Below are 24,581 nucleotides of genomic sequence, written 5' to 3'. Positions count from 1 at the left end.
AGTCATCTTGAAACTGACTATTCTTTAGTTGCCCTCTTTAAACCTGAACTGTTTCAAGTTATTGGTACCAGAAAAAAGAGAATGTGATGCAACATGTATACTATCAAGTTGTGTTTGGGTGCATCAAGAGAAGCATTTCAATCACTTTGAAAACCTCTGGGGCTGCAGTGTGCTACCACATCCAGAAACATTCAAGGACTTGCCTTGTATCAGCGTCTCACTGAACCCAGCCATCGCAACTTCACTTGAATGTTTCGCACGCACGCACGCACGCACGCACATACACACACACACACACACACACACACACACACACACACCACACACACCACACACACACACACATACACAAACACACGTGTCCAGGTAGGTAATATAATGCCAGGTCTATCTCCAGCCCTATGGGTGGTACCTGCTGGAGCAAGAGATCATAAGCGAAATGAAAACACAGAGACAAATGGGAGGGAAGATGAGAATGAAGATGAGATAACTCACGCTCTCAATGCCTTCCCTCTTCCCCAAAGGAAAAGCGTCTGCATGTGTGGCGGAGCGCGTGTGTTGATGGCTTATATGACTTAGATGAGGACCAATAGATTCCAATAGAAGGAAATGGAAGAACAGACAGGGAAAGAGAGTGGATGGAGGGGAGTGCATGCTTAACTGAGCTCACCTAAAGCAGTGATTAAACACTCTGGAGGTGAAGGGTGTAGAGAGCTCAAATAGCTGCACTTAAGTGCTTGAAATGCTGAATGTAAAAAAAACACACACAGGCAGCATATGAAATCATCGTGTGCAATTAACAGGGCTGACTAAGTGCATCTGAGAGTTTTTCATTTGTGCTTTTGTCAATGAAAATACAACATTATGTGATCAGCGTCAACTTTAAAAGGCTTTGTTTTGTGGATGAGTGTTGGTGTGTCAACCCTCTGGTGGTCCAAGCATCATTAGACCCATCACCGTGGTAACGACCCCTTAAGTCAAGAAGCTGATAAAGGACAGGACAGCCTGTCCAAGAAAAGTATCGTCCAGCTCTGTTACACTTCATCAACGCCAACAGCTGTGTGTGCGCAAGTGCTTCTGTTCTTGTGACTAGGAATGCTGCTACACATTCACGAAAGTGAATGTGTAGCATCTGTGTGTGCATGTGACAGAGAGAGAGAGAGAGAGAGTGCCCAGGGAAAGGGTAATGAGGACCGCTGGGGCTCGTTTAAACAACCAGGGTTCACTAGCGGAGAAGCGAGCTAGAGCTCCATCGCTCCTTTGAGGGGGGGAAAAGCAGAGCAGCTCCAGTGCTTCCCAGTCTTCTAATCTCCAGCCCGCTCAGAACTCAGCCACGTGCTTCGAAACCCACACCCTAAACCCTCATCCTTGCAGGCCCACCACCCCTCAGAAATCAAAGAAGTGGAGTTTCACCACCTAGGTGTGACTGGTGGAAAAAGTCCCTTAGCTCCTTATTGTCTACCCACCTTCACATCGTGACATCGGTACTACATGCATTTATAAAGAATCTGGTTCAAGTAGAAGTACAAAGTAGTTGGACAGTAGAAAGCAAGAAGCTCTTATTTTGTAATTATCTACAAATTAATTTCTGTGCATTGTCCCTTCAAATTAAAACTGGTTGAATGTTATCAATTTATTGTCGCCACCTCAGTAACAAGTTTTTCCTATTTGGGTATTTTTTTTCTCAGTCTCAATGAAGGTTATGCACAAAGACACACAAGAGCACAGGTACACATACGAACAAAAACAGGCACGCACACGCACACAAAAACACACACACACACACACACATAGAGTGAGGCCTCATCACCTTACATTGATTTCCCGCTGGCCAACCAACTGCTTAGCCATCTTTGTGGTGACAGGTTGACCCATGAGGCCTGTTAGATGCTCGCACACATGCACACACACACACACACACACACACACACACATACACACACACAGGGAGCTATCCTGCAGCCTTTAGGGAACTCCCTGAAGCATTTATTGACCACAGAGAGAAAGTGGCTATTAATCTGACAAAGGCTTAAAAGCCTGCCACCGTCTGTTTGCGTGTGTGTGTGCTTGTTTGACATGCGAGTACATGCGTGTAGGTATTTGTCGTCTGCAGTTTTACGCATTTACAGATGGAATGCCTGCCTTTGCTTGAACATGTGCAAAAGTGTGTATTCCTGTTTGTTTGCCTGTTTAAATGAGTGTAATATTCCCGTGTAAACATCCAATTAAGACATAAATCCTGTTTGCAAAAAAGAAAAAGAAAAAAAAAAAAGGAAAATTCCTCTACATGTGTTACATAATTAACTGTAGTGTCTGGTGTTTGGCCCGCATGACACCTTTTAAAACGCAAGGTGAGCCTTTCCAACCTTCCATTCCAGCAAATTACCATCATACTGTTACTTCTGCCAGTTCAACACCCCAGAGGCAAACCTACTGGCCTGACAGAGCAACAAGATAATGAGAAGACTGAGAGAAAGAGAGTGAGAGAGACAGAGACAGAGAGGCTGAGGGAGGGAGAAAGAGAGGATGAAGGGCATAAAATGTGCATCTGTGCGTGCACTTATGGCTCCATCCATCAATTAAAGCCTTAACTCTAAGATCACTCACTTTTCTTCTGGGCAACAAAGAAACAACTTATTTGTTGAGCATTAAAAATCCATGCTGCGGGAACACCGGGGTGCTGTAAGGTCAGCGATGGCGAGGAAGAGAGAAGATCTGTCTTATGTCGCTGTGTTTCTCTGCCAAGAACATCAACTTAGAGGAATTTGTCTCTGGAGCCTTGTTATTGTCGACTCAGTGTTAGAGACCATTGTGCTCTGAAGTGTCACACCAAGAGAACGGCGCGCACACACACACACAAACACACACAAACTGGTGTGCATGGATTTAAAAAAGCTCAAATAGGAATTAACATTGTTTTCAGCTATTACTATACTGGCATAAAAAGTGGTTTGGCATGTTGTACGGGTGTTGTGCAAGTTACTACTACCCTCTTTCTCTGTGTGAATGCGTGTGTGTGTGTGTGTGTGTGTGTGTGTGTGTGTGTTCCTAGAGTGTGCGTGCCTATGGCGTATCCTTTGTGAATGATGGCTTTGCTAAAGTGCTGCGAATAGAAACATTGGTTTGCTACGCCTTTGATTCATTGCTGGTGTGAGAGAAATTTGCATAGGAGGCAGACTCAGGGCAGATCTGGGCTCTCGTTAGCCGGGTGGCTAGATGCTTCATCATTATCATCACACTCGCGCTTCGGTTCCAGCCACTCTGGCCTTGCTCATAATCTTCAAGCCAGCTTTGCAGAGAGGGGAAAAAAAAAAAAAAAATTAGGAATGATGGGTAAAAATTAGGTAGAAAGACTGGCTCATAAACATTTGTTGGTTGATCAGTGGTCACTCACGCACCTGTCAGCCTGTTGTTCTGTCTGCACAGGCACTCCCTGCTCTCGCTCTCACTCTCTCTCACCCACTATTTCTCAGTGTCTCTCACCCTGACAGCCTTGCTGCAGTGCTTTCGGGGACAGTGCTTGTTATAGAGGACATGCTGACGAGTGTCGATCGATGCGGACTCCCAAACCGCAGCATCCGTCTCTGTGTGTGTGTGTGTGTGTGTGTGTGTGTGTGTGTGTGTGTGTGTGTGTGTGTGCGTGTGTGTATGGGCATCAGTGCATGCATATCTGTTGGTGTATGAGCGAGATGTTAGGCACTCAGGTTAGACACATCCGGGTGCCGCTGTCATTCACTTCATTGTGCCCTTGAGGGTGTCAGCTCTCATCGCGCAGGCATGCAGGTGTGTTTGTGTGTGCACATGTGTGTGATGGATTTAGATGTCAGTTTATGGGGGATTATATGGACAGCCTCCACAGCTATTTTTCTCTATGAATATTTTACCATCATATAAACAAAACGCAATTCCAAGGCAGCTGTGCACATGGGGCAGACAGAGAGGCAGAGAGGAGCTGTGGCTCTGTGCCAAGTGTGTTGTCATCAACAGAAACGATAGGTTGGGATTAGAGGGGTTGGCACAGATGCTGATTCTCCCAGTGAAGAACTGTAACACAATTTGCCTCCGAAATACCTATCCAGTTCCACTCGACCACATTTGACTGAGAATTGGCTGCAGTGGCATAAAAGTACTTGCAGCAGGGTGCGAAAGAAAAGGGAAACGAGACTGAGATGGAGACTAAGAGTGTTTCTTCTTCCCTGAGTCTTAAATCCGCCATGGGTAACTGCTGGAGTGTGACAGTAGGCTTATAAGAGCCAGTGTGTCGATAAATCCCAGGCGCATTTATTTCCTGCAAGACCAAGGGAGCATACCTCGCTTTATGTCCCCTGCAGAACAAAAAGGCAAGGTGATTTTTTTTCTATCCACTTATTTATCCTGTTATTTATATATTAATGTGTTCACACGCATAATAAAATTTTATAGTATTTCTAGCCAGTGCCTGGATGGAGTTTGAGCATGATATATAAATAGTTTGTTGCCTCCTTAAGTTTTCATCATCTTTGCGAGTATCTCTTTGTTGTGTGAAAGGTTCTCTTCACTTGCATGATAGCTTGCACACTGGCTCACTGAAACATTAGGCAGAGCTGTTGGTGATTACACTCACTCCTCCAAGCATCACATTAGATATGCAGATCATTGTATTGTCCACAGAGAGCAATAAAACACTAATGGTCGACTCACAATTATTTAAAAAAAAGTCTAATGGGTTTATTGGGTAATTATTCAAAGTTGCTCAGATAATTAAGCATAACATGTTTATTTTAATTGCAAAAAGAATCAGAGAAACCTCTGAATCAAATCGACCTCTCTAATGGAAAAATCTGTAATTGGAGGCAAACCAGTGACTGTGGAGACCTTTTCATCTCTTTTTTTTTGTTCTTTTGTGTCTTTTCTTCTTTCTCATTATTATGCTGAGGCTAATTATGACACATTCTATCAAATATATATATATATTCTTTGATAAGAAAATATTCTTCTTCTATCAAATATATATATACGTATAAATACATATTTTATACAAGATTCTAACATAGCATGCTTCACAGAGAAATTATAAAAAGATCAATAAGAGTAGATAGTGGAAACAGGAGGAAACTGCTTTGAAAATAACCATGCGAGAGGTCACTAATCCGCACGCACGCTCACACACACACACACACACACACACACACACACACACACACACACACACACACAGCACTCAGTCAAGAACTGAGTAAGGAGAATATGAACCTAACCTGCCACACCCTGACATCCATTTTTCAGCACAACACACACACGCACACACAAACACACACACACACACACACACACTGTTTACAAGTATGCAGTTGACCATGGAGTCTCCCCACTGCTCCATTAGACTCCCATGCAGATGATATCATCTCTAGTCGGCATCCAGGGGAGGAGGGGGGGATGAGAGGAGAGGGGGTGAGGGGGGGTAGGGTTTACAGCACTGTTGGAGACTGTCTGAGGGGGGAGAGTTATCTTGGAAGCAAAGAGCCATGGATGAGTGGTTTAGATTGATGGATGTTGAAGGTAAGGAACACACAGAGGCACCTACCAACACACACACACACACACAGTTTCCCATGTGTTTTTGCTAAACTCGTGGGGCAAGATTTCCTTGTCTTGTAATGATTTCTAAATAGGGCCTCATTGCCCAGGGATATATTTAATTGCCACACACCGGCTGGTGATGCTAATATGCGCTGACAAAAAGAGAGCGGGAGGCAGAAAGAGGGAGAGTCAGAGAGAGAGAAGCGAGTCGCACTTGTTTTGAAGTTACTTTGACTTAGCAAGGGCACGAGTGACTGTCACGCAGTGGTCAAGCTTTACACGTCCACTTCTTCTCTGTGACGTTTTGGAGGGATTTTAATACAGCTACTGGAAGCTGGCTGCTGTCACATGTCTGCTCACTCACCCACACCACCCTCTCAAACACACACTGACACACACACACACACATGCACATGAACACACACGTGTCCACCCCCATGCCAGCCTATTGTGTTCTCCCTGCACTGTGCTGCCAGAGTCCCTCGCAGTAACCATTATGTCTCTCTCTCTCTGCTCTGCTCTCTCTCTGTGTGTGTGTGTGTGTGTGTGTGTCAATGTGTGTTTGAGAGGGTGTGTGTGTGTGTGTGTATTTATACTCTAAGTGTTTATTTGTGTGTGTGTTCTTATGTGTGTGCATGACCTTCATGTGTTTGTGTATGCATGTATGATAATCTTGTATTTCGGTGGGTGTCATCACTACCCACTGAGACCCAGCCCCAAGAGGACGACCACAGTTCTCTTACACCGTCTTACTGTCACTTTACACAATGGAGGCATTGTTCACACACACACACACACACACACACACACACACACACACACACACACACTCACACTCACACTCACACACACAGTCACACTCACACTCGCATAATTCAAAGGCATGTAGGAGATGTGTGCACACACAGACACACATGATGGTGCTCTGCTGCGGCATGTGTGTCTGTGTGTGTGTGTGTGTGTGTGTGTGTGTGGGTGTATTGCGTACAGCTGCTTTTAGAATGAATGTGGGAGCACCCCAGAGACCAGCTACAAACAAACAAACAGGAGAGAACAAAACATTTTCATACTTCATGACTGCAGGTGCTTTCGTACTAAACCTGTCTGTGACAGTACATGAAACACACACACACACACACATACAAAACACTTTATTGTATGAGCGAGCAAGTCTCTGAATGTGTGACTATGTGTGCATGTGTACATTGGATTGTATCTGTGTGTGTGTGTGTCTGTGTGTGTGTGTGTGTGTGTGTGTGTGTGTGTGTGTTTAGGAAGCTTCCCTTCCCTGTATTAGGATAAATAGCCCTGTCTATCATGAAGGGCTGTGTCTGGCAAACAGATTCCCCTCACGTCAAGCCAGATGAACACAAATGAGTTCCCCAGAGGAGACATTTCAGGGGGGAAGAGTGTCCCTGTGACACTTATCGTGAAGGACATCTTACGGGTAAAGAGGAGGTTGTGTGTAACAGCCAGAAAGTAAGCATGGCTGTGCAATGCATCAAGCTCCTATTCAAACATGGAAAGGCCGCGGATCTACATAAACATACAGGCCTGTGCATTGAACTTAAACACACTGCAGCAACAGCATGGACATGAATCTTGTCATGATACTGTGATGTAAAAAACACATTTACATAATGGCAGGCAATCTGTCATACCCCTTGCTGCTTGGTATCAATAACCTCCCCCGTCTGTCCCACTATGTCTCTCTTGGTGACAATACCATCAGCTCACTTCTACAAATGGATGGAAGCTGCACCTATAACACATTCAGAAAAGCATTAAATAACTGGTTGTCAAATGCTATGGGGCTTTCAGTTTCATTCCACCTCAGAGGTAACAGGTCCCGCATACACTCAATCATTGTACAGTAGCAAGAGGTAATTATACTGCTGCTGTAAATCTTCTTGATGGCCCAGCAAGTTAGATCATCTTCTCACATGCCTGCATGCGCGCATACGGTCAGGGATGCACACATGTTATGGTGTGGATGCTCACACAGGAGCACGTATGCACCACGGAGTAACCGATGTGGGCTCAGGTGGCCAGTTGTTTACCACATGGGTCCCAGCGTCGCACTTTCCATGCGTGATTGCATCATAAGTGGACCACACACGCTCAAAGCCATCATCTATAGCAGCTTGCATGCTATTGTGCTGTGCTACCATGTTTAGAAATTATGTAGAAAACTTATTATATGACTATTAACTCTATATCTAAACTGTATTGTTTTCCTCACAGCATAAATGGCTGAGCTCATACGCTAATCTAGACCATCACAGTGCCTAAGCTACCAAAGCTGTTCTGAATAACCTTAGCCTTAGCGTCTCATCAAAGGACATCAAAAGACATTCACATGGAGTCATTTACTTAACAGTGATTCAGTGGAAAACTGAAACTGTTATCTGTGGATAAGAGCTCCACAGATGTAAATAAAAGATCAATAAAGATGTTACGAGCTCTACTACAGTGAAACAGGAAGTGGGCCCTTTCAAATACCTGGTTTTCTGCATTACTTGGAAATAAAATGTGATTTGATCTTCATCTAAGTCACAAGTTCAGACCAACACAATGTGCTTAAGCTAATATCACACAAACAATTATAATCTTTCATGTCTTTATGGAGCAAATCCATTAAAGGTTCTCAGTGCTGGTGGAAAAAAGTAAATGAACCCTTGGATTTAATAACTGTCGACCCTCCTTTGGCAGCAATAACCTCAAACAAGCTCTCCCATTAGCTGCTGATCAGACCTGAATAATGTTCAGGAGGAATTCTTCCTGCATATTCTTAGGATGTCTGGTGTGAATGTTTCTCTTCAGGTCATTACACAACATCTCTGTTGGGTTGAAGTGTGGGATCTGACTGGGCCAAGATAGATTTTCTTTGTGTTAATGTCATTCTGTGGTAGATTTTCTTTCACCCATTATCACCAAACTTCTACTGAGCTTCAGCTGATGGACTGACACCCTGACATTTTCCTGTAAGATACCTTGATAAAGTTGGGAATTCATTTGCCCTGTGATGATGATGAGCTGCCCAGGCCCGGATGCAGCAAAGCCCCAAGTTCATGAAGCTCCCTTCACTGTACTGTTTATAATTTGTCATTAGACAGTTAAAGACCGTCTATAAATGACAATTTAATGGCAGTTTGTCTGATGAATATCTACACTCATTGAGATGGCTTTGGCTTTATGCAAATCAACAATTCTCGATCATAAGATTTCTGAGATTTCCTGTATGTGATCACATCACCAGATGTTTCATGTGAACAGCAAACTAAAAATGTCTTTTTTTATAAGTCAAAGGAGATATAACACACACACACATCCAGTCTGGTTTCATTGACTGGAGTCTAGGTTTGATAACTCTCGAATCCAGTTACCTTTTGTTGATGCCATTAGCCGTGAAGGGTTCACATATCTTTTCCAGCCTACACTGAATGTTTAAAGGATGTTGTCAATATAGAAAAGAGCAACACAACAATTCATGTTTCTAGGTAAAATAAATTGTGTTCATAACTGTTACTTAGATGAAGATCTGACCACATTTTAAGAAAAATTTATACATAAACCCAGGTAATTCCCAAGGCTTCACTTACTCTTTCTTTCCAACCTTACAGAGCACAGTGAGTGAAAATAGCACCGGTATTTTTTGGCTCCAGGCGCCGATAACTCGAATTCTCAAATGAAAAATAACTAAGGATGTCAGTACAACTACTGAACTACCGAATTATTATATGAACCACAATTATGATGACATGAAGCAACATCAGTGAAATAATTTTTCGAGTTCGAGTATTTAACCAGTAGTGAAGCTATGAAGGATTCATCTGTGGCATCTGATTAGTGAGTACAATAGAATGTGGGGATGAAGCAATGCACCAACAAAATGTAGGGAAACAGAAGAAATCAGCACGCCCTTTCCCATTGTCACTACTCCGGCAATGAGGCTAGTTGCTACAGGGTTTGGTTGGGAGGGAACATACTATAGCTACATTCTTGTGAGCTCCACATGCTCTACTGTGTCACATCTTCAAAACAAATGTACAACAAAAGCATTTAAATTGAACTCAGAGCCACACGGTGTCTCTTTAAAAGCTACATTGTAGTCATTTTCATACCTTCATTGCTAATTAGTCAGAAATATAAAGGCACCTGTGTACAAAACTCCATTCAGCCACTTATTGACTTCTTGCTAGTGGACTGTTTTGCAGTCATAGCTGGGAGCTGGGATTACACTGCAACAACACAGCTGATTGCCTGTGCAAAGCAGAGAAATAAAAGAATCTTTTCATTTCATTTTCATTCAGGTGAATCGCTCAGTTCCCACAAATCATTTCCTGAATCAAACGCTTTGCTCCAAACTGCATGTTAATTCTTTGTTCAGGCAAAATGCTATTGTTACCAAAACAACAATTTGGGGGTTTGTGCTTGAAAATCAGTTTGCAGTATCTCACAAACATTTTTTTTTCTATAAAACTGGAGAGACCGATATTCACATGAAATGTCAAACCTGTCATAGAGATTTGCACGGTTGGAGATGAATTTTGGAACATTTTTATATGATCACAAAACCGGAACTTTAGCAAACAGATGCACACACAAACACACACAAAAACGCCTCTGGGGACTGTATCACATGACTGTGGGCACAGGTGCACTATGGGATGCCCGTCTATTTTCTGCAGTTAATCGATCACATGAAGCCATTGGAGCTTGACCAGAAGTCAGTGGGCCAGAGAGTGATATAGACTTTTGTGTTTGTGTGTGTGTGTGTGTGTGTGTGTGTGTGTGTGTGTGTGGTGCAGCAATACATCTCTATACTCCATTATCATCGAATTGCTCTACAACCACTCAAGAGCAGCATGAGCCTGATGAAACACACTGTAGCTCTGAGGCTTTTTTGTCATCCACTCATTCACACACACAACATATGCATTCAACACACACTCTCTCTCACACACACATACACACGCCACGCACGCGTGCACACACTCTCCCATGGTGGGTAGGCACAAGGGGGGGGGGTCTCTAGAGGTTAGCTAATTTGGCCCACTGGTGCCTTAACCACATCATATCCCTTGCTTCACTTCATCTCCTCGTGCTCACATGTCGCTCCAAACTTCCACTCTCCTTCTAAGATATCCTGCTCACAAATCTAATCTGCCTTCGCTGCTGCTCCCTTCTTAACATCATACAACTTTCATTAAGTGCAGACAGAGTGATAGACCTAATTCAGGGCCAACCTTTGGTCCTCATCCTATTCCCTCAACCAGTTAAATCCCCTGAGATCTGAAAGGGGTTTGGTGCAGGGGAATGGATACTATTATCTGCTCTACTGTAGTTTCTCTCTATAAATATATTTGTGCATGTGTGCTTTCATGCTATATTTCTTCAGTCTGTCTTTCTTGTTCTCAGTAACATAGTGTGTATTCACCTTCAATTTTTGAAAAGTGTTTCGTTGTGTAAAATGACTGAATAACAAACTTGTTCACGATTAAACTCAAACAGCTTTTTCCATGCTTTCTTTTTGCCACCATGAGGTTATATGGGGCTGTTTCCAATGTATTTGTAGACACTCCATACATTTTTGCAGGAATAACATGAATTTGAGTTCAAGAAGAGATGTATTGAAGTCAACTGTCAATTCAGTTACCTATTAAGTATTAAGAGATAGAGGAGTTGAAATACGATGTTCAGACTTTTGGGGCTGGAACTATTTTTCATTTGACTAAGTAATTAATTCATCATTTTGTGTATAAAATGTCAGAAGATGTGAAAAATTCCTGTCATAATTTCCCAACCAAAGTGACTTCTTTAAATGTCTTGTTTTGTCTGACCCCAAATGTTTATTATCAGTGAGAATAATTGCCTGTCAAAATTGTTCCAGATTAATCTAATGTCAATTGATTAAACTAGAATTGACTAATTCCCGTACAATGTTTGCATTTGCTTGTTTTATAATGTCTTTTATCACTGCAGCTCTTCATTTAAAGTGACGTCCTATTTTCTTACCTGATTTTATGCAATCTTGATATGAACTATTTATATATTTTCATTTATTCAAATTTGTTTTTTATTGTTTTTAAATGCTATTTTTTGTGTTGTCATAATGTTCTATTTTTAATGTATTTCCATGCCTCTGCGAAGCACTTTTAACTGCCTTGTGTCTGAATGGTGCTATATAAATAAACTTGCCTTGCCTAATTGTTGTAGCTCCATAGACTTTTCATATTTGGCACTGGAAAGTATAGGATCAGCTATATTACCCATTTATATTGTTTTTGTATAGAATTTCAGAGAAAATGTTATAAAATATTTGAAATAGTTGAAATGTTGCACATCTTCTCTTAGTCACATGACGGACGGATTGATGAGCTGTATATAAAGGAAATGGAAACAACATCAGACACCACTGACAAGGGAAAGATGCATTTACAAAACAAGAAAATGAAATTAAGTTGTGACACACTTGTTGATCACTTCCTCCCATGTCTTTCTATAGAACAGAGTAGACTTTAACCAGAAAATATATATAACCCTGTCTCAAATTTGGGGAAATGAGGTAAATGTTTCAAGCTATTTTGTGTTGGATCTACAGCATCTGACTTCTGACTGAACTCCATTTGAACTGTATTTGTTCACAAGTCTGTCTTAAAAAAACTGAAGATATACAGCACATTGAGTCCTCTGTGTGCAGATGGTTGCTGTGGGAGCTAAAATACCACAGTAGGAGATGTATGTGGGACAGTGGAACATGTAGGAGTCAAGCAAGCATGACTAAAGTGCAAATGTGTTCTGCATTGGCAAGAAAAAAAAAAAAAGATTTTCCTGGTGAGATGTAGCCAGTGCACAATGCAGCTGGACAGAGAGATCTATTTATTAGAAGGTACGCAATATATCTTCCCTTTATTTTGATTTATGACGTTTTTAATAGCATCAACAGGAAGTCGGCCCATGCTGCATTGCCTCTGAAATCCAGCCAAGGCAGGACAGAGTACTGTATACAAATCCATACTGATCCACAGAGATCTGTTGAGAAAACTGAAACGATTATAAATGACAAGGTGTGTATGTGTGTGAATGTGTGTGTGTGTGTAGGGGCTTTTGCTGGAGTATAAAGGGGCTCAGTGCTGAGCCCGTTCAGAGAGAGAGCCATAGCTCACGAGCACAGAATACTAATCCAGTCGCCACAGTCACCCTGAGCAGGCAGTCCCACACTAACTCATGAGTGCACACTGATTCACTTCGGACCACATCATCGAAGTTCTCCGATGACACAACGGTGGTGGGTCTCAACACGAACAATGACGAATACACACTATAGAGGGGAGGTGGAGCAATGACAACAACCTCTCCTTAAACGTGAAAACTAAGGAGATGCTTAATGACTTTAAAAGAGGCCACAGTGAGCACCCCCCACTGACCATCCATGGAACTGCCACTGAGAGAGTCAGCAGCACCAAGTTCCAGAGAGCAGCAAATTCTGACCACCTTCTATCACTGCCTGCAGCTGGAAATACAAAGTCTTACACCTCAGGTCCCCACAGAGAATAGAGAACACCTCAGAAAGGATCATAGGTGTCTCTCTCTTTTGCCATTGCTCACTTCTACAAAGCCCAGTGTGTCTGAAAGGCCTCCAACATAGTAGCTGACCCCTCACATCCCTTCCACCATCTCTTTGTGTAAAGATCTTCAACTTGAACTGAGCAAACAGTCCTAAACAGAGAGGATACATGCAGGTTTACTTCATTCATTTTAGGAAAAAAATCATATTGCACGGCATGCAATTACTCTCTGTCATCAGCTGTGGCATGTGTACATTTTGCACTGTGTGCGCATGTGTTTGGGTAGAGTTAAGGGTTATTAAAACACCTGCATGTACTGCATGCCTGCACAGTGGGAAAATAAACACCTCTCTCACCCATGCTGCTAAAGACACACACCAAAAAAAAAAACACACACACACTTCTCTCTGCTCTAATTACCAGGAAGCAGATAGTATTCCATGGGGAGGGGATGAGCTGTCTGTGTGTGTGTGTGTGTGTGTGTGTGTGTGTGTGTGTGTGTGTGTGTGTGTGTGTGTGTGTGTGAGTGTGTGTGAGTGTTTGTAAGTGACAGACCACTTGCTCCTGTTCCATGCAACGGTGTTCTGGTCCCAAGAGTCCCAGCCAAATCCCAGTCCTCTCTCTAGGTTTCGCTCTCTCTATTCCCCCTTTTTGCCTCTCTCTCTCTCTCCCTCTCTATCTCTCCCTCCTGATTTCACACATAAACCACAATCCATACCCTCTGTCTGGGCTAATGAGAGCTCCCACTGATTGCTGTAGAAGTGCAGTGTGTGTGTGTGTGTGTGTGTGTGTGCGTGTGTGTGTGTATGTATGTGTGTGTGTGTTCAGGGAGTGCGCCACGGGGGAGGTGTGAATGTCAAGAGACTGAGGCAGGTGTCCAGCAACAAGACCTCCTTGGATATTGGACTGTGTACCTACATCAAGACAAGGCACTACTTTGAATATGCAGATTTGCCATTAAGTGCACTTTTACCTCTGCCAAGGAGATTACGTTTTAACCCATGTCTGACTGTTTATTTGTTTTTTCCTCAGCAGGATTACGCAAAACATACTGAACTGATTTGCACCAAACTTGACAGAGGGGTGGGGCAGGGGCCAGGGTGGATCCATGAATTTTGTTTCACTTTCCTAAACATTGTGCGATAGGGTGTATTTCAACATTTTCATCAATTTCTCAAGAAATAATGCATGGATCTTGATGTTAAGACTCAAACATAAATATGGTGTTGAGAGCTCAACAGATAATAATCAGATAATAATCTGGATCTGACAGACGTGTAGGATTGTTTGCCGTGGCGGACATATGTGCTCTAGTTATTGCCATTCCGGTTTACGATAAAAATGAAAACATTTCAAGCTGATGAATGGCTTTGTCACTTACAATAAGAAAAACACTGAAAAACATTGCATTAAAACACAAGTGTGTCTGATTGTTGCACTGCTGCATCTTGTAAACACTGCAAGTGGACATTACAGCTGTGACCTGAATGCGTCGCGACTGCACAGACCCAGACTGCACATGCACTGGGCGGAGGGAAGCTACTTTCAGCCACTTAACTCCTGACTCTCTAAATTGCACCTCGCTTGTGGTAACACACTTGCTTGCCTTGCTATAACCAAACAAAGAAGAATAAAGAAGGATATCATCAAGTCCATTGTTTTCCAAGGCCACCTGAGAATGTGTTATAATTATAGGCAGCTGTAAAGCTGTATAGAATAATAATTGAGCTTCTGCTCAACACTGACTGGTGGTTACACTATTGACAAGGACTATACATTTTTTTAATTGTCCTGATGTAAACGTAATAGACATTTTTTGGAGGCTGTGGTTTGGAGAATGTGACCAGAATCTGTCCATTCAGTGATGCCTCAGTGCCTCAGCTTGAATTAGCTTCACCGGGAGGAATTTAGTTTTAACATTCTCTCAGTGTGTTAAGTGACAAATCTGTTCAACATTGTGATGTTTAAAAATGAATACTAAAAATCAAATTTTGATTTGCAGAAACTTGAAGTCGCTTTAATTAGCTCTGACAAACGTTAGAGGGAGGCTTCCACCTCCAACCACAAGTTAATGTGGGCAAGACAGCTAATTCAATTAAAAGGACAGCCATGGTGGCTACTGCAAAAATGATGGATGAGCCAACACATGCAGGATGGTGTGCCTTCCCTGTGAATGATTGATGAATGACTGAGAACAATGGAGTTAACTCCATATTTTATGTAAAGACGCACAAATTAGATATCTACATTATATGTCTTTACAACCCATAACAGCTCATTACATTAAGAAGAATATACTAACACAGTATGATGAATCTGATGCCTAAATGCAATTTTCAAATTAGGTAAGAAGCTACAGACAGCATATCTGAGGGATCACAGAAAATGAGAATAGTTGACAACATGATGGATAAATACCAGCCTTCGTTTTCATTATTAACTTGGTTTTAATTTTTTTTGGCATAGTTATGTCTTACTTCTTGAACTCAGCCATTGACAACACTGATGACGCTGTTGGTCGACAAACATGTACAGTTGTAGGAAGTTATTTAGCTCTATTTCTAAATAGCTGTCATATCATTTTCAGCTTATCTTTCTGACATGTACAGTTCAATCATTTTCTTTTCTGTATTTACTAATATGTTGGATGCATAGTTACACACTTAGGTGTACTGAGCACTGAACATGGTAATATGCTGTGTGTGTTCACCGGTACAGTATGTACTGATATATGAATGGCTCACAATGCAGAATGAGTCCAGATCACAAAATAAGTTATTCAGCGCTTTGGCGTTCTTTACCTTAGCACTTCACTTGTTGATAATCAAATGTAGGATAAATTCCACATGCTTTTAATGACGTAAACGACAAAAAAACTGTGAGATGGTTTTCAGATCGGGGCTGTCCCTCATTCTGAGCTGAAATCCAAAAGACAATAGTTAATTTCAGGAACAACACACTATTCCCTACTGTCCACATTACTGCCACTTTAGTTGGAACAGCATCTTGAACCGTCTTCAATGCTGGCCTTTTACTGATGGCTCCACACAATACATTTTCTCTATGTGTGTGCCTCTTTAGGTACTGACATGCAGGCTGCTTGTAACTATTTGGTAAAGTATGTAAATATAGTGTGTATATTGTGCTAGTGGAGTACATAACAACTGTTTGATAAGGTTAACCTGGCTTTTCCATACACTGATATGCATACACATTTTTTTTTCAAGCATAATAACATACTGCAAATCTGCCTCTGATTGCTGTAATCTTGTCCTAAAGGGAGGCATTACCAGTGTGTGTGTGTGTGTGTGTGTGTGTGTGTGTGTGTGTGTGTGTGTGTGTGTGGGTTTGTGATCAGACACTGCAGATCATTAGTGTGAAGATAAACACTTTCAAAACAACACGTAGCTGCTTTAGTAGTTTAGAAATTGAACCATGTTTTGGTCATATTTCTTCTTATAAGGATCGACACAGTTCACTTACTGTCACTGTTACGTCACTGTCACTCTCAGGACAGTGATGAAAGTACGAATGAGAGGAATATGGATTTTTCTGTTTCAGGAACCCCATTAGCCAATTTTCTGAAAGAGGCCTATAATCGTTTTCAGATCGACTCATGTCTAAAGGAGCATGTAAAAGCTGTTCCAGTCATTTATACTAACTGCATGTGTTAAAACAATGGGGCAATTTTTACCTGTAAAACACAAACAGTCAGTCAGTCGTTTTTTTAGACAGCCAGAGGGAAAATTAAAATGTTACCATGGTGAGATGGTGAGAAGAAAATGTGAAAATGTGAGGACGATACACAGCAGTATGTTTGTTTTCTGCTCTAAAACTGAACATGTCTCTGAGTGTGAATGCTTGTGTGATTATATTTTATTTGCACCAAAAGCAGGGCGGAAACAAACCTAAAAGGAATTTGCCCATGATGATCTAGTGCATGAACGTGCTGCGTGTCGGCCTTCGTGTTGATCTATGTATTTATGCTTTGCAGGTCATGTGCAAGCGCAGCGTTTCAGAATTAACAACACTGCACTCGATCGCGGTGGCTGAGTAAAAGTCTAAAATTAAACGTGTAGTGGGAGTGCTTCTTCTCAACAACAGTGTGTCTTGTACCTGTCGTGCCACAGATGGTGTTTGATCTTGTTTCTGTGTATCGTGTGTAATAAACTTGTAATGGTGTGAGATTGGTAGTGTGCGCAGTACAACAGAGCTCTGCTTTAGAACTTGTTTAATGCTTCAGACTAAATGTGTTTAATGCTAAAGACAGACGTACACACACAAACAGATACATGCCCGTATTTTCAGGCTAAATAAAATCAGTGATCTATACCTGCGCTAAGTAAATAAGCAAAAAAAGACACAGCAAAGTTGTTTTATATAGCATAATTCAGCTTGCTTTGCTCCTTAATACCCAATTTATATGGAAATGAGACAATATTTGCTTACCTGTGTTTTACATAGATATATGGCTCAAATCTGTTCAGTGTCCTAAAGTAATACATTCACAGATTTGATGGACAAAGACCTAGGACCTCTGTGGGTCATATGGATTGCAAATATAATGTCACAGTACAGACTCTGCCGCAAAATTCTTCACTAGGATGTGCACTCTTTTAAAATAATTTCTCAATCTTCTTACTGTGAGGATGAAGGACAAATAGGCTTGTGTGGTAAATACCCTCTATTACTGACAGCTTCCACTGGTGCAGTGAAAGGATGTCCCCACAGGTCACCTAATACCATGCGAAGTATAATGCGGACATTGTGTCTGTTATACCCCTAATAAAGATACAATATGCTCATGAAGCCCCTTTCCTCAGCTTCAGGCAGAGAAGACCCGCTGAGGGTTTTGCTGAATCTGAAATGATACGATGAGTTTAGAGAAGGTCAGTCAGTATAATAGACTATTGTCCATCGGAGCTACAGTCGCAATAAGAAGTTAAAAATACGATCATTTTTTTTTTACAGTCTATCCAGGTTTCAGGCAAAACGATCTTCCTGACTTGATCTAGGTTAATCATTTGGTAATTGCTATTTGTATAAACTAATTATGTATAATTAACATCTTCCGAAAGCAAAAGACTATCTTAGTGCAATGATCTAAATATTGATATTTCAGGGAAAGAAAGATTGGGATCATAGTAAGCCTTAATGCTTAGTGTCAGGCAATTCATTTACATTTGGTGCAGTGTGAGTTCTTGCATCAGTTGCATCATAACGCACAGACTGGATGAGATTTCGACAAGTACTTCCGGATTCACATTTTGTCCAAGTCTTTTCAGCTTCTGTCCTTTTCCTGCTCATATAAAATGATCAAGATCCAGTGTAAAATATGGTTAGCCTCCGTATCGAGCAAAATAGCTGTATTTCCACTCAAGGAAAAGAGACTGAGGTGCCGTCTGTAAATCAATGAGCCTTTCAAGCTGCTCAGATTCAGAAAAGGTAAATGTATTCTGTTTACCGCCTGGACATAATTTCATATTTTTACCAATTCTGAGCTTATTCATTTATTACGTTTTAAGTGTTATATTTAATATGATTCAGAGGCACCATCTGTTTCTTTCTGGTGTAGAGTAAAGTCACCCTCATGCTGGTGCTTGGGTTTTATTGAATAATAATTTTTTTTCAATGTGAAAAGTTACATTTAGGTTTTGCTCCAAGTGAAGTTTTCTGCAAATCCACCTTTTCGTCAGTGAGTTACAGCTCAGTGACTTCTCGATTATGACACTAGAAGGATTTAGCTCCTTCTCGACCACTGCGTTCCTCCAAGGAATGTTGCCTGGCACTGCCATGCCCTGCACACAGGGCAATAGCTGTCCAGACATTTTGCTACTGTTGCCATTTTAGTGGGTACAAGAGGTTCCTGAAATGTAGGGGTCAGTACATGTGTCATTATTTTATGTCAAAAAGTGGCAAAATCTCAACATCATTAATAAAAAGAAAAACATGCCAACATAAATCACTTTCAGCTATTATACAGGAAGGGGTGCAAAGGCAAAGGGATAGAGAGATAGATAGATTTTAAAAGGGAGCCAAGAAGAAAAAGAGAGATGAGTGAGGAGATGGCAAACATTTAAGCCTTGTTTTTGAGTGTTGTGAAGGGAAAGGAGAAGAAACAGGATAGTGGCAAGATTTTAGCTCTGGCAGCGCAATGTTGGGTTTACAGTAAATCTGATATTTCAGGGTGATTAGGACATATGGGAATTGTTTGGAAGCCCACCCTTTTTCAGACTATCTTCTCATCAAGATCTCTCGTAGGGTGACCAGCCGCTAACTAATAAGCATGCAACATCAGTGTCTTTGGTGTGAGATGCAGAAAAGCAGACAGAGCTTCTCGGCCACTGCGTTCCTCCAAGGAATGTTGCCTGGCACTGCCATCCCTGCACACAGAGCAATAGCTATTCAGACTGTTGTCGTCTATGGTTCCCTGATGGTGGAACAAGCTACTGAATCCTATCACAGCGGGGCCGTCCCGCGCTATCTTCAAGAATCTCTTGAAGACTTATCTCTTCAGAGAGCACCTCCTCACCTAACACCTCTAACAGCCTAACATGCTTAACTAGCACTTACTTAGCACTTTCAGTGCACTTCTTTAACTGTTATCCTTGCACTTATTGAATAGATGCAGTACTTAGTACTTACACCAAGGTCTCCAACTACACTGAAGCTTTAGTGTTGTCCCTCACTTGTAAGTGGCTTTGAATAAAAGCATCTGCCAAATGAGTAAATGTAAATGTAATATATTCACAGTAAACTAACTGCAAAAAAAATTACAATTGGTCAAATATATGTGAGTGAGTGGGAATTTCCACTCCAGTGAGCCAGCAAAATTCTATTCCCATATCACGTGATTGCACACACCATTAATCAGCCCTGACTGTTGTTAACGCACCATTCAAGTTGCCTCGGAAAGCTGAGAATCGCACGTGACAGACACAATTTCAAGCTCGTCTCTATAACAAAGGTTTCAAAAGTTATTTAATGTTGTGTAGAACATGTGTGTGTATAGCACTGATGCTACACTCTGTTCAGGTGGGGAGATCTTTCAAAAACATTAGGACACGATTCATTTTGTGCTTAAGTTACCAAAATCAATATAACAAGCATGTAAGAAGACAACTTTTTTCTTGTTGTGCGATGGTGGTGGTATCTCCGGTCCTGCTTTTACATTTCTGTCATTCTATCGATCGAGTTCTTTTTTAAATAGAAAAATCAAAATCATATTCACACACACACACTCACACACTGATGGCAGCAAGCTACTATGCAAGTTGCTGATCTGACCATTGGGAGTAATTTGAGGGTCAGTGTCTTGGCCAGAGATTCTTTGATATGTGGACAGGCAGATACGGGGATCGAACTGCCAACCCTGTGACCAGTGGATGAGCCTGTCTACCTTCTGAGTCACTAGCCCCATTTTCATCCAATTATAACACAAGTTTTAACTGCATTTCAAGAAAAATTTGCGAAACAAAACATGAATTTATGCTGATTACCGTCCACTACTTGTATGTGAAAATTAGGAATTGGTTCGTTGAGTCAAACTGCTGAAGGCGCTTAGTTCCAGTCGGGTGCCATTAAAACATCGCAGAAGAAAAGGGCGCAACAAGATTATGTAATCAGCATCAAAGGTTGAAAAACAAAGTAGAAAACATATAAATATGGCATTTATGTTTGTCTCATAATTTGGGGAACATTACAGTGCTCCACAAAGATCTGATGTTTTCCTCTTCTGCGATTTCTCATCTCCGCAGTGGAACAGAAGATTCAGTGGACATGTAAGTCACATGCGTCATGCACATCATGATTTATTCACTATTGTTTCCACTGAACTTGCTTTTATCATAACACCACATTTTTCACCCCAACCAAGCGTAAAAAATGTTTTTCAATATTTCTCTTTTTTTGTTTTGAATTTTCTCACTCAGGAATTACACTCAGGTTTTTATTCTATGTGCAAACTGGAAATGTGTATAAAAGAAGACGCATCAAATTCTATTTGGCACCGAAAATCGATGAAAAGGCTTCTTAACTTGTCACTAACAATCCAAACACTGGAAACAAGGGTATATTAAAATAAAGCCATTTTGCTACTGTTGCCATTTTAGTGGGTACAAGAGGTTCCACAAATGTAGGGGTCAGTACATGTGTCATTATTTTATGTCAAAAAGTGGCAAAATCTCCACAGCATTAATAAAAAGAAAAACATGCCAACATAAATCACTTTCAGCTATTATACAGGAAGGGGTGCAAAGGCAAAGGGGTAGAGAGATAGATAGATTTTAAAAGGGAGCCAAGAAGAAAAAGAGAGATGAGTGAGGAGATAGCAAACATTTAAGCCTTGTTTTTGAGTGTTGTGAAGGGAAAGGAGAAGAAACAGGATAGTGGCAAGATTCTGGCTCTGGCAGCGCAATGTTGGATTTACAGTAATACTGACATTTCACGGTAATTAGGACATACGGGAATTGTTTTGGAAGCCCACACTTTTTCAGGCTATCCTCTCATCACGATCTCTCGTAGGGTGACCAGCCGCTAACTAATATGCATGCAACATCAGTGTCTTTGAGGTGAGATGCAGAAAAAGCAAACAGAGCTTCCAGGCAACTGACAGAACTTTAATATCACTACGACCCATGGCATCATTTTGCAGAGCTGCACTATCTGTTTGGCTTTTGTCTCAAGCAGCGCTACATCAGTCCAAGTCTAAGTGCTAAAATACTCTGTCCTCCTACGCCACGTCTCTTCTTCTGTCCCTTCCTGTCTCCCTCTATGAGCATATTAGATGATAAACCCCATCCCCCCAACCCCGCTGATTGAATCCAGAGAATGATAACCTTCCCATCAGCAAGGTAAGACTCTCCCTAGAGCTCTCAGTATGTGTGTTAGTGTGTTCTTGAAGGCAGGCCAAGTCTTGAAACGAGAATAACTGGGTTCTAATTAGTACTATCCACTCTGCAAACATGCGTTTAAGACACCTCAAGGAATATTATTATGTAATTCTGTGAACTACAAGACAAACTACAATGTCTCTCTGTATGTCTACATTCGCTTCTACATTCATCTAATTTAATCACATCATGGTAACTCATGATGAACTGAAATGATTAAGAGAGCTTTAGTACAAGCAATTGTCCATTTCTGTTTGGATAAAGCACTTCCATTTACCACTTACACAGATTCACACACACACACACAGATTTATACAGATGCACACATGCATACATATTCCCATGTGTTACATGTGCAAAGGGATTGTATGCTTTCCGCTCAGTTCACTGATGTATGAATGACCATGTGCATATGTGTGTGCATGGGTGTCAAATCTGATCTTGTCCTAACATTATGAGGAGATGGTTTCGCACACACATACACATCAACCCATATAACCGTATACACATGCACAATAATGTGTGGTGCGTAAACGGAAGCCATAGGAGCCACACCTCTTGGCCACACGGGGAAATCTCTAAAATATAGATCAGAAGCTTGGATTTCTGACAGGCATTTACAAATCTTTTGATGGAAGGTTTAAAGGGCTTACTTTGAACTGCTTCATTTTTTAATTAAAGGCCAACACGCCAAAGACAAAATTCAAATAATAAATTCTCTGTCAAGCTGAGGCATACCACCTCACTGAGATGGTATCAAAGGCCAGGATAACAAGACAAACTTTTCTTCTGTCTATTTGCCACTGCGAGCTTAGTACACAAGTAAACAATGACTTATATTTAATAAAATTCCTTTGTGATTTTAACAATATATAGGCTACCAAGTGCCTTGGAAGTATGTGATGTTCCATGTTGTTTTAAAGGGCATAAATAATATTTTCTGTGCAGAGACGTGTGCTCATGTGTAATGCACTGAAAATGGCGAAAGCAGCAATGAAACACCAGCACAGAAAAATAATCCTACCTTGTCGAACATCTCTGGGTGCTATGGCGATTGCATCATTGGAATGCAGCTCGGTGACACAGCAGTCATCAGGAACCAGTGAACCATTGCTGAAGCTGTGGGGTGTCTCCGGGAGCAGCGGAATAGGTGGCGCCATGATGTTGTGGTTTGGACAGATACATCCTGTCTGGGTCATCCCGCAGCCGTCTCCATTGGAAACCTCCTGATCTCCATTGTGTCCTGTGCGTAAACACTCCTCAAACCATCGGCAGAGCACGCCACAGGTAAACTGACTGGAGTTCTCATTATTGATGAGTAACACCTCTACCAGTCTCAGCTCCAGCACTTCCTTGGTTACCTGAGGCTCATCAGCAGCTGGATGTCTCGTTAGACATAGTTGGACAAAGTTCTTATCAAACTGTAGGAAGGAGTAAGGTCCATCTGAGTTGGATTGGCTGCCACAGAGATCAATGACTTCCTGATCCTGATTCCTGGCCGACTTTAAATGAAGGGGACAGCTTTGATTGGCTAGGTGGTGGTCAAGAGAGAGGAGCATGGGGGAGTGTGTCCGGCAGATGACAGGATGGCGGGTGAAGCGGAGGTAGAGGGAGTACTTGGTGGGATCTGGGTTTTCCAGGGACCAAGAACAGCCTGGCGCCCTGGAGGGGAACAGCTCCCTTAGGGAGAAAGACCCATAGAGCACCCCAGCTACAAGGCTGGAGCATGGCGCGGAGATGGGTGAGGGGGCCCCCTCTGCCCCGGTCCTGGGGATGCCATCGGCAGCCCCATGAGCAGCCTCAGCCAGGGCAGAGAGAGGAGCTAGAGCGAGGGCAGACACAGCAGCCAGGGCCCCAGCCACGGCCAGGAGAGAGGACAGCACAGACAGACACACCCCACCAGCAGTGTTCATCCTATGACATTCGTCCTGCAGCGGGAGAGAGAGAAAAGAGGGTGGGGGAGAGAGGGTTGTACATTAGACACGTGAGGTAATATCTCCAAATGCAACATTAGGCAACATATATTACAGTACAAAATATCTGTAAAAGTCTAGACCAAACAATCAAGTCTGATTGAGGATATTTCTGGACATTCACCTCAGAGTATATCATAACCAGCTTTATGGCAGAAGGTCTACACACACATGCACTGTTGACAACAAAAACACATCCCTGCTGGGCTGGATTAAAAGGGTTGATGACTTGGCTGTTGAGACATGTATTGTGGGGTATGCTCTACCCTTTCCTGCTGATAGGTGCACACAGACACACTGGCACATGCACGCAAGCACACACACACAAATATACACACACACAACATCGCCTGCTGAGCAGGTCCCCCAAGGCTCTGGCAAACTATTACCATCACCGCCACAGTGAGGGTCTGCCAGCAGTCTGACTTTGACTCGTACAAAACACACACACACACTGCTGACACAAGAACCCATATATAGCGCATAGCGTTTTAGTATTTTGTTTGAAACTACTTCAGTACCCACTACATTTGTGCGAGCCCTGTGTGTCTGCTCCATCACCTGAGACTCTAGAGTGGCTCTGCATA

The 24,581-nt window shown here is 42.0% G+C and overlaps 1 protein-coding gene across 6 annotated transcripts in view; it reads right to left on the bottom strand.

The window, feature by feature from the left end:
* adgrb2 (adhesion G protein-coupled receptor B2) overlaps positions 1–23,949 on the bottom strand; it is a 148,528-nt gene extending 124,579 nt beyond the window's left edge. For all 6 annotated transcript variants that reach the window (XM_087169802.1, XM_087169803.1, XM_087169804.1 and 3 more), the window contains exon 1: positions 23,046–23,949. In XM_087169802.1, the coding sequence (XP_087025928.1) occupies positions 23,046–23,934 (889 nt within the window). In that variant the 5' untranslated portion in view covers positions 23,935–23,949. The remainder of the gene's footprint in view (positions 1–23,045) is intronic.
* Between the last annotated feature and the right edge of the window lie 632 nt (positions 23,950–24,581).

This window comes from Seriola lalandi, unplaced genomic scaffold, assembly GCF_002814215.2.
Source record: "Seriola lalandi dorsalis isolate HSWRI2012SDOR001 ecotype SW California unplaced genomic scaffold, Sedor1 jcf7180002054916, whole genome shotgun sequence".
Taxonomy (NCBI): Eukaryota; Metazoa; Chordata; class Actinopteri; order Carangiformes; family Carangidae; genus Seriola; species Seriola lalandi.
This window is presented reverse-complemented; position numbering and strand designations above follow the sequence as displayed.